This window comes from Chenopodium album, chromosome 16, assembly GCF_948465745.1.
Source record: "Chenopodium album chromosome 16, dcCheAlbu1.1, whole genome shotgun sequence".
NCBI classification, from domain to species: Eukaryota; Viridiplantae; Streptophyta; class Magnoliopsida; order Caryophyllales; family Amaranthaceae; genus Chenopodium; species Chenopodium album.
The window spans coordinates 32,573,639-32,584,950 of record NC_137849.1 but is presented as its reverse complement, the minus strand read 5'-3'; the positions used below and the strand labels follow the sequence as shown (position 1 = coordinate 32,584,950).

General features: G+C 38.4%; 1 protein-coding gene across 1 annotated transcript; it reads left to right on the top strand.

Annotated features, from left to right (window-relative positions):
- The first annotated feature begins 1,871 nt into the window (after window positions 1-1,871).
- Window positions 1,872-5,955, top strand: LOC145584083 (uncharacterized). Its single transcript, XM_081641016.1, has 3 exons — window positions 1,872-2,771; window positions 2,892-3,839; window positions 3,940-5,955. The coding sequence occupies exons 1-3, from the start codon at window positions 1,872-1,874 to the stop codon at window positions 5,953-5,955; spliced, it is 3,864 nt and encodes a 1,287-aa protein (XP_081497142.1).
- The last annotated feature ends 5,357 nt before the right edge of the window (window positions 5,956-11,312 follow it).

Sequence of the window (11,312 nt, the reverse complement as noted above, 5' to 3'; positions counted from 1 at the left end):
AAAAAGGTTGTTAAGATCAGAAATCTCTTAAAGAGAGAAAGTCTTTAGTGAGAGAAAGTCTCAAATATTTTCTTTTCGTATTTCGCTTCCTTGTCTGCAACTAGTTCTTTCTAAGTTCTTCTTGTCTCATCATCTAAACTCAAATACACTTGTCTACCCTTAATTTATGGGTGAGGAAACAACTACTCCTCTTCTTCTTGATGAGGAGAATATTGACTGGGATTGCTGTGTCATAGGACGGTTCTGGGATGAGCGTGATTTCTCAATTTATTTGGTTCAGCGTTTGGTTGTACGCTTTTGGCACCTTCGAGCTCCAGTTCGGGTCATTCCTTATGGAAAGGATTTTATTTTTTGTTGCGGAACCTCTGAGGACGCGGAGGAGCTGGGTTCCAGGGGTTGGGTACACTTTAAAGGAAGTTTCATGATTATTCAAAGGCTTAGAGGCTGGTCAGTTCCTTTACATATGAATTTACATCTTGCGGATATGTGGGTTCGTGTAGAAGGTCTTCCTATTCGATATTCAACTCCGGCAGTTGCAGCGACGATTCTCGCTCGAGTTGGTGAAATCACTATGGTTGACAACGAGAATGGTCAGTTTCCTACTCCATATCCTCGTGTCAAATTATTAGTTAATATGTCATTGCCTTTGATTGCGGGTTGTTATTTCCCACGACGGATAATCGTGTTACGTGGGTGCGTTTTAAATATGAAGGTGTTATTAGATTCTGTAAAAAGTGTGGTTTTGTCGGACACGGTCGTGAGACTTGTCCAAATTCTGATGAGTATGTTAAGTTTCATTTTGCAACTCGTTTTCGAAAGCTACACGAGACGGGAGCACGGGTACTATTTGGACCTATTGATTCTTCTCTTTATACGGGTGCTATTCGTGGTATTTTTCCTTCACCCCAAGTCTGGACTACGGAACTCTGGCTCGGCTCCCATGATAATGAGGGTCCATCTAAATTTCCAAAACAATCAGAAGTTCATGTAGAAGCTGATAGACATGCCCCATGTGTTTTTCATACTATAGATAATGATAACCACTGCAAAAAACTTGGAAGGTGGTCTAATGATGTGACATGTGGTCAGCCTTCATGTGATAATGTTGGGAGGGGTAGTGAGTATAGGCGGCGTCCTTTGGATTTTTCTGATGGCCCACCAAGAGATCACCATCCAAATGCTAAGTCATGTTCTCTTAATCCGATGGGCCATAATCTTTTGGGCCGAAACTCAACCCCTTGTATTTTGCACTCTTGTATTAATTCTTCTCAGATCAATTCTCCGACCCATGTACCGTTTAATCAGTATGGTTCAGCCCAAACCACTGGATTGGGCCGAAATGTCGCTCCTGTTACCAATAAGCATGTTCAGCGAGACTCGTCGTTACAAGCGTTTGAATTCTCGCCACCGTATGAGGCTCATACTCCTGTTCTGACTCCGAATTTAACAAACAATAATCAAAAAGATGATTTTCCAATAGTTTCCTGTGTTCAAAAAGACGAGGTTGTTCATATGGACTGCACACCACCTCAATCACCATCAACCCTTGATATTCTGATGGATGAATATCAAAATCGAGATGTTAAGTCACCTATTGCCACCATGAGACCAAGGGGTCGGAGCAGGTCCACTTATTATATTCACAAGGGTCGGGAAAAAATGCGGAAGTGGGTTCCCAACAAATGCCCTGCGAAGCGTTCGGGTGGTGTGCTGGAACCATCATTACCCCCTATCTCGATGTTGCAACGCGACTCTGGTTGTTTTCCCTGTTTGTTACCTTGCAAGAAGCGCAAGGGCAGTTTAGATTCGGTTTCTACATTTTCTTCTTCAGCGGGTTCGGTGACCTCCTGTAATGGGTCACCCAAATCGAGATGAAACTTGGTGCTTGGAACTGTAGGGGTCTTGGACCAGCGGACTCCCCTAAAGTTCCGTATCTTAGCTCTTTAGTCCGCTCTCATCACTTGGATGTGGTGTTTTTGATGGAAACTATGGTTTCTATGGATAATGTTATGCATAGTTTAGCCTCTATTCCTTTTTTGGGTTGTTGTGGTATAGATGCTGTAGGTTTAAGTGGTGGTTTGTTCATCTTTTGGTTTGCTCCTTTTTCTGTAGTTCCGTTGTTTATATCTCCAAATTTTGTAGTTTGTAAAATAGAGGCGGGTGATGTGATAAAATTTGTGATCTTTGTGTACGGAGCGCCTCATGTAGTGGATAGATCAGAAGTGTGGTCATCTATAGCTAGATTTGTCCAAACTTACCCGAACATTTTGTTGATTGGGGATTTTAATCAAGTAGAGTATCTATCTGATAAACTGGGAGGCTCTTCACTTATTCCAGGACGATTGGACTTTATTCAATGGCGGTTGGATTTGGGGTTAGTGGATGTTCCTTTTTCTGGACCGTCTTACACTTGGACAAATAATAGAATAGAGGTGGACCCGATTTTTGAAAGATTGGATAGGGCATATGCATCTCAAGATTGGTTTACTGACTACCCGGACTCCAGTGTTCATCATCAGCCAATTTTATTTTCGGATCATGCGGCTATTATCTTTTCGGACTCGATACCTCGGGATACTGTTCGGCGGCCTTACAGAATTGAAAATTGGTGCTTATCGGCTCAAGATATTTCCAGGATCGTTAAGGACGGATGTCATTTAGAGTTCACAGGCTCTCCGTGTTTTACTTTATCTCGTAGACTTGCTGTTATTCGCGGGCGTCTTAAAGACTGGTGCCTTAGTCACAGGAAATCTTGGGGTATAAATTGGAAGGCATTATGCTCGGACTTATCTTCTTGTTCTACTCAGTTACAAAATCCAGTGGCGCGAGTTCTTTTTCTTAATACTAGGGAGGAGAAGATTGCCGAAGCAACTGCTTCTTTTCTCTACTAGAAACAGCGTTCTAAAATTAAATGGGACGCCGGAGGGGAGTCACACTCCAAATTACTGTTTTCGGTTGTCCAAGCTCGTCGTCGTCGTAATCTGATTGTTAGTTTGAAGAATGATGCAGGTGTTTGGGTTACCGATTCTCTTGGGCTCCGTTCTTTGATTCAGGATTTTTACTCAGATTTGTATTCTCCTGTTTCTCCTTCCGATAGTGACTCTCCTTTTTCTTGGGATCACCTTGGCCTCCCGATGTTGTCTCTGTCTCAAAAGGACATGTTAATGGCCCCATTCTCGGCTTCAGAGATTAAAGCTGCAATGTTTCATATTGCTAACGACAAAACTCCTGGGCCTGATGGCTTTACCTCGGCTTTTTTCAAGACTCATTGGGAGGATACTGGCCATTTTGTTATCTTGGCGGTTCAGTACTTTTTTGCTCATGGTTATATGATGAAGGACTGGAATAGAACCTTCTTAGTCCTGCTGCCAAAGGTTTCTCAACCGGAGTTGGTGTCTCAGTTTCGACCGATTGGGTTGTGTAATGTCTTGTATAAATGCATTGCGAAGTGCATTACTGGCCGTCTGCGACGAGTTCTTCCCTCTCTTATTTCAGGGTTCCAGAATGCCTTTGTGCCTGGTCGCCTAATTTCTGATAATGCTCTGGTAGCTCATGAGCTACTGTCCTTTATGAATGCTTCCAAAGCACGAAAACGTTTTTACGCGGCTCTAAAATTGGATATGAATAAAGCTTATGATAGAGTGCGCTGGGATTTTTTAAGTCAAGTTTTACGGGCTTTTGGTTTTCCGCCTTATTGGGTTCACATAATTGAACAGTGTGTTACAACTGTGTCATACCAGGTTCTTGTGAATGGGAGTCTTACGCCCTCCTTTCGACCACAATGTGGTCTTAGACAGGGTGATCCCTTGTCGCCGTATCTTTTTGTGCTGTGTATGGAGGTATTGTCGGCCTCTCTTAGGCGGGCGGAAGAACAAGCTTTGTTTTCGGGTATTCGTGTTTCTAGGGGCGGACCTTCGATTTCTCATCTTTTCTTTGCAGATGATTCGCTGTTATTTTTCCAGGTTTCGCCCCAGGCGTGTGACAATGTCATGGCCATCCTTTCGGCCTTTTGCTCTGCTTCGGGTCAAGATGATCAATCTTCAGAAGTCCTTTGTCAAGTTCAGCCCGAATACGCCCGACGACTATCGTGGTTTTTTGGCTCGCAGTCTTCGTCTACAATCAAAAGCTTCTTTGGGTACCTATCTGGGCCTTCCTGTTGACCTTGGTAGGAGTAAAGTTTCGGAATTCAGGTTTTTAATCGATAAGGTTGTTAGCCGGTTGTCTGCCTTTGCTTCTCTTCGTTTGTCGGCTGCAGCAAAACTGATTATCATAAATTCGGTGTTGGTTGCATCGTTTAATCATATCTTATCAATTTTCAAGATACCGTCTTCTATAGCTTCTCAACTTGACAATATGCTTGCCAGCTTCTGGTGGAGATCGTCCGGTTCTCGGAAGGGTTTGGCGTTGCGCTCGGCTTCTCTACTTCACTTACCCAAAGGTTTGGGGGGTTTGGGTTTGCGCAACATTTCTTGCTTTAATTCAGCCCTCCTTGCTGGTACAGGGTGGAGGATGTTTCGAAATCCTCAACTTTTGGTTTCTAAGCTCATGTTTTCGAAGTACCCCTCTCTACCTGTCACCCCGGAAGCTCGTATTTCTCGACCCTCTTGGGGTTGTCGTGGGTTACAGATGGCTCTTTCTGCTGTTTCTTCCGGTGTACGTTGGAAAGTGGGTAGAGGTAATAGGGTTCGCATTACAGCCGACGACTGGGCTCCTGGGGGCCCTGTGTTATTCAGGGATGGTTTATCTCAGTCGGATCTTCCGACTCATGTGTCTGAGATAATTGATCCGCGTTCTAACGCGTGGGACTCCTTGAGAGTCCATCGGTTTTTTAATGGCCCAACGACCGTTAGAATCCTTAGTCTAGATCGTCCGCAGGAACTTATGGATGATTTTATGTACTGGAAATTCTCTAAGGATGGCTCCTTTTCTACGAAGTCTGCCTATGCTCTCTTATTGCAGCAGACTATCAGGTGTCCTCCTTTGGGGTCCTTACCTGCTCCCTGGTGGAGAAAATTTTGGGCACTTCCCCTTCTTCCAAAATGGAAGATCTTTGGCTGGAAAATAATTCAGGGTGGTATTCCGGTAGCCTCGGTTCTAGCTAATCGCGGCATTTCTGTGGATTCGGTTTGCTGCCTCTGCCGGAGAGAGCAGGAGACGGTCGACCATTTGTTTCGAGACTGTGATTTTGTTGCTCCTTTGTGGGTTCGCAGCTCGTTTCATTTCAACAACCAAGGTCTTCTTCATCTTCCCTTCCTCCAATGGTTTTCTGTTATGGTCTCGTTATTAGCAGCTGCTAAGGATTGGGAGAACCTGGTGCAGTTTTTCTCCCTTCTTTGGGCTGTTTGGTTGTCCCGTAATAATGTACGTTTCCGGCAACAGATTGTCTCTCCCGATGATGTTTTACTTCTTGCTTCTCAGTGGAAGGTGCGGGGGATGCAAGCTCAGGATTCTCACCTTTCCTCCTCTAATTTGGGTCCTAGTCCTAGGCCGGCTAGTTCGGGGTTTGCTGCCACGCTTGCTGGGGACCCTACATCGGGGTTTGATATCTGTTTGATCTGTGATGGGTCTTGGTCTTCCTTCGACAACTCGGCAGGTGCTGGTTGGGTTTTTCGTGATTGTGACTCTCCTTTACTCCGTGGGGGAGGGGCACGTGCTTCTCTCTCTTCTTCAGCCTTACAGTCTGAGTTACAAGCTTGTTTCTGGGGGTTACGCAGTGCCTTTTCTCGTGGTTTTCGTAGGATTCTTATTTACTCGGACTGTGAACCTTTGTGTCTGATGTTAGCCCATAAACAGAGGGATGAGGTTTCTTTATACTGGTTACTTCGGGATATCCGGGTTCTTCTGTCTACTACTGCGGCTTGTACAATTCTGAAGGTTCCTCGGAAATGGGTTTCTCCTGCACACTGGTTGGCTGGAAAGGCTCGTACTCGGGAGTGTCTTTTTTGGTCTTTTTAATTTTTTGCTTGTGCTTTATTTCTTTGCTCTCACTGTCAAAAAAAAAAAAAAAAAAAGGTTGTTATATTGATGCATAGTAGATATACACTACTTCTTCTATATATATATATATATATATATATATATATATATATATATATATATATATATATATATATATATATATATGCACATACTATTCTGTTATCTATCCTTATTATTATTATTATTATTATTATTATTATTATTATTATATATTAAAAAGCATTTCTACAACGAAATATGTGTCGCGTGACACCCTTCACACATTAGATATATGCTACACTAATAATAATGTTTATTACAAGGTTTGAACACAAGACAATTAAGAATTAAACTAATGTTCTAACCATCTTTACTCTCGTTTAATTATGTTTCATGTTCAATTAAAATAAACTAAATACTTTGTATTAAACATCAATTTAAGAACACTTATTTAGTTTCATAGTTATTATTGTTCACTTTTATTTTAATTATACAATATGTTTTATAGGTCAAATATATTTGTTGATACTATTTAAATTAAAACCCGGTGCATCGTTCGGGGTACACACTAGTTAATTAATTATTATACGGAGTGGCAATTAACAAAGTGCGTATGTGTCTATCAGTAATAAGTATGTAACGTGGCAATTAACAAGACATCACTCAAAACTTGATAGACCTTCATAGGGAAGTCAGCTGTTATAGATTTAAGAGTACCAAATAAGCACATTTTGTGCCAAATTAAAATTAAATATTAAAATATTAATTAGAAATTAGGCATTTTTTTTTTTTTTGGATACTAAAATATTTGGTTTTGGTAAAAAATATATACTCAAGACTTGTTCTCCTCAACTTGTTTCATGTACTTATTACATATCAGAATTTTTAGGGCCTGTTCTCATTGACTGAACTGAGCTGAACTGAACTGAATTTATTAGAGCTGAACTGAACTTATTAGAGCTGAACTAAACTAAACTGAAAATAATCTGATGAGAACAGGGCCTTAGTTATCATTTATTTATAGGAAATTCATAATGGTAACCCCCAACTTCTGTAACACTAAGGGCCTGATCTCTTCAGCTTATTTTCAGTTCAGCTTCAATAAGTTCAGTTCAGTTCTTATCTTAATTTCCTTCTCTTATAAAATATTCAGTTCAGTTCAATTCAGCTCCAATAAGTTCAGTTCAATTCAGTTCAGCTCAATTCAGTCAATCAGAATAGGCCTTAACAAGGTAATTCTTTTTCTTTTTTATTATACCAAATTACCTCAATTAAGGGCTTGTTCACTTCAGCTTAATTTCCTCCCAAATTAATTGGTAACCCCCAACTTCTGTAACACTCGAGCTTCCTCTCGCTAGATGGATCAGAATTTTTTGGGCCGTCACCCAAATAATTGGGCTTTAGATGCTAGTATTATTTCCCCCCAGATTAATTCTCCGGATCACGTGCCTTTTAATTAGTAAAGGTCTCATTTTCATTCTGATATAACCCGAAATCGATAATAACCCGAATCGAGTACTTCCGAACCTGATTGCAACCCGACCCATTATAAACCAAAACCGTTTAAACAGACAAAAACTTGATAAACCCTAATCGTTTACAACCCGTAATTGGTTATAACCAAACCGTTTATAATCCGTAAGTCCGTAATCTGTTATGACCGTAGAGTTTTTTTTGTCTTTTTTTTTCCTTTTTTTAGTATATTTTATCGATAGTAAAACAAAAGGGTTTAATTTGAATTACGAAGTATTTGTACTGAATAGGTTTGGAATTTTGATGTCATTGAAACTCTTATGCTAAAATATTATTGTCCTTTTACGAGTAATGGCTTATGGAACACTATATTGTGTTAAAAAAAAAATCCGAATCAAAAGCTAACTCTAGATTAGTTATTATTATTTGATCCCGAAAATTATTATACAAAAAGGGACATAAAGCTAAACAACTAATTAATACTCCGTATGATCTACTGCAATAACTAATTAAAGAATGTTGAGGATATACTAGAAGATATACATTAACAAAACCCGTTTAAAACTGGCAAAATCAGTTTTCAAACCGACAGAGTTCAACTCGAATCGATTATGACCTGAACCGATTACAACCTGACCCGATATGTTTTGACCCAAAACCCGCTTTAAACTGACAAACCCTGTTTTTAAACCGACTGAATTTAACTCGAACCAATTATAACCCGACCCGATTAGAATCCGACCCAAAAAGAAACTGTAATAAAATAATAAAATAAACCGAACCGACCCGAAATTATTTAAAACCGACCCGAACTGACTCGATAATAATTCTAACCCGTTAAAAATCGACCCATTACAAGCCAAAAACCTATAAATTGAACCCAAAACCGAACCGCAAACCCGATTGACACCCCTAATAATCAATCAATAATTTAATACTAAAACAGACACCGGGAGTAACACGTGTCATATCTTAGTGCAGTTTTTTCCCTCCAAAACTTCCCTTTCAAACTTTTTTTTTACAAAGTTTCATATGCGGTTGGCCGCACACAATTTTTTTTTAATTCTTCATCTGTCTTTTCTCTAGTTAGCCCACCAAAACCCACCCCCTTCACCGAGCTCCATGCTCTCTTCTCTTTCTTCTCTTTCTCTATCCTCTTTTCTTCTTCTCCAATTAGCCCACCCAAACAAGATATATGGTGCAGCAGAGGTAGCGGTGGAGGGAGCTCCTCGTACTCCGTCGCCAGAAAACAAGCTAGAGGTTTTTAAGGCCAAATTCAGCCATGAAAACTCGAGATCTAGAGTTTTCATGGTTGAATTTGGTCTTTTTAACCATATTCGAAGTGAAATTTGAAGCCATTATTAAATTTTAAGGTATTTGTTCATTTAATTTTTTTTGACGATTTAAATTTTTTTTTCCGGTTGTTTTGTGTTTGTGCTATCGTGGTGTGGGTGTGGTTTAGGTGGGTCTGGTAGGGTGGGGATCTGGTGGTGGGTAAGGTTTTGTTTCTATTATGGTGGGGATTTGTTAATATTTCTGTTGAATCTAAATTTTAGGTGTGGTTTGGGTGCTATTATCGTGGTGTGGGTCTGGTTAGGTGTGGTTTGGTTGTGGGTTTGATGAATTGTGGTGGTGGCGTGGGGCAATAGGCACGTTAGTTGGTGCCTTGGTGGTGGCGTGGGGCAGTGGGTATGGGAGTGAATGTGCAGCAAGTGGTGTAGGTTGGTCGGGGGTTACTAGGTCGGAGAGGTTACTTGGTCCCGGGTTACTAAGTTGGTTAGGGGTTACTGGGTCGAGGGTTACTTGGTCGGACAGGGGTTACTAGGTCGGTTAGGGGTTACTTGGGGTTACTAGGTAAGGGGTAACTAGGTCGGTCAGGGGTAACTAGGTCGGGGGTTACTTTGTTTGAGGTTACATGTTTGCTGAAGTGGCACCCTGCCGCACCGTGTGGCTGGCTGCACCAGAAACCTTCTGTTTGTTTTTTTTTGGTTAATATTTGATTCTATAATAATATTATTCCAAATCTTCTATATTATTTTTATGACAAATATATATTCTTTTTTATTTGGTGTTCATAATTATTCTATATACATTTACCTAAGTAATTATTTAACCTCCTTTTTAACTATCTTTTAATTGGAGTATTATTAAATTTTGCCAAAAAAGTTATAATAAATTGATTAATATAATAGATGTTAAATTATTTGAAAACATCACTTAATTTTTAAATTTATTTATTTATTTATTTTTGTGTAAATACCTCCAGCTAATGTTTTATTTTAATTTCAATTCAATGTAACTATATATTCAAGTTAATTACAATTTTTTTTTATGAAATTTTACTACTATACGTACATTTTATCACAAATTAAGGATTTATAGGGTATAGTATAGCTATTATATAAATGTTTTGTTTGACAAATGATTTTTTTAGATATAAAGGTGATATATTATTTGTAATTTTGTGTATGTTTGCACTTTTGCTAATAGTTTTAGTGGAGATATTAATTTGTTGTTTGATTGATTTTTGATGTTTATTATAAATACATTTATAAATAAGTATTCACTAATATGACCACTAGACCTGATCATACTAAGCCTCACCTGAAAAATTCTCTAGTTTGGGCAGCCTAAAAAATTCATTTTTTCAGATAATTTGTTGCTTTGCCTATTAATATATATTATGACATTATAATTTCTATATATTTGATTTGTATGTTTTATCAAATTCTATTTGTTGGATATAATTATTTTTCAATAAAAAATTAGACTTACGGTGCATGGCACAGACCTTAAGCTAGTATATCAATATAATTTTTTTCCTGTGAATATTTGAGCGTTGCTCGGACAAAGAACTAGTTTTCAAAATATTTTTCAAACTCAAACTTGATGTAATTTCAATATTCGGGGGATTGTCTGAGCCACAAACTAGATTAGTCGAAAATGACCATAATTCAAGATATAACACAGTAGAGTATATTTTATAGAATAGTCACAATTACTTTAAGTGATACACAATAATAGAAGGTGTTTTTTTTTTCTTTTTTTTTTAAAGCAAATCTACGAGTACTAATCTAGTCTCAGGATCTCCTGGAATTGGGAGGGAAGCTCTAACCACTTGAGCTATCCCTCACTCTCACTAATCTATAATACGTAGTATTATTATTATTAAACATAAAGGAATAACATGATATCGTCATGTGTCACCGTTACCTCAATGTGATTTGGCGCCACATCATCATTACGTGTCACCCTATGTATCATCATTCAAGACTCTTCATATTTGTAACTTTCGTATTTAATTTTTTGGTAGAATGTAACTTCTAAATAATTGCACATACATTAAATTACAATTTAATTTGTAAGAAATCAATCACATACTAATGGTTATTTCCTTGGATGCTATTTTTCTAGATTCAATACATAGTTAAGCAGTTATGCATATTAATATTTACAAGTATACAATTGCATTCCTCTTTCTATTTACATATATTTTTTATTTCTATTTTTAAAAATTATTTTGAACTGAAGGTAGTATTTTCAAAATATTTTTTAAACTTAAGGTAATATTTTCAAAATATCATTCAAACTTAATGTAATTTCAATATCTGAGGGATCGTCCGAGCCACAAACTAGTTTACCTAAACCTAAACCGTTTTATTAGGAACCCAAAAACATTTATCTTAGCCCAAATCCCTTTAATCTTAATTTTAACCCAATAACTTAAATTGATAATTGTTATCCTAGTCCTAATCAAGCTCTAATTCCTTTTCCTTAGTTATTACTTGTATGTAATAAAAAGCCGAAAAGCCATATAAGTTTCTCTTGTTATCGAATCAAAGGCACACAAACAAGATAAAGGAAACCTTAATTTTCTGTTG

What these genes read in the sequence shown, in the direction of transcription:
- LOC145584083 (XM_081641016.1), top strand. Translation starts at nt 1,872, where the DNA reads ATGAAACTTGGTGCTTGGAACTGTAGGGGTCTTGGACCAGCGGACTCC. An exon ending in CTTGGGGTATAAATTGGAAG is followed by an intron (nt 2,772 to 2,891) that starts GCATTATGCTCG and finishes TTTCTCTACTAG; the next exon opens with AAACAGCGTTCTAAAATTAA. An exon ending in TTTTTGTGCTGTGTATGGAG is followed by an intron (nt 3,840 to 3,939) that starts GTATTGTCGGCC and finishes TTTTCTTTGCAG; the next exon opens with ATGATTCGCTGTTATTTTTC.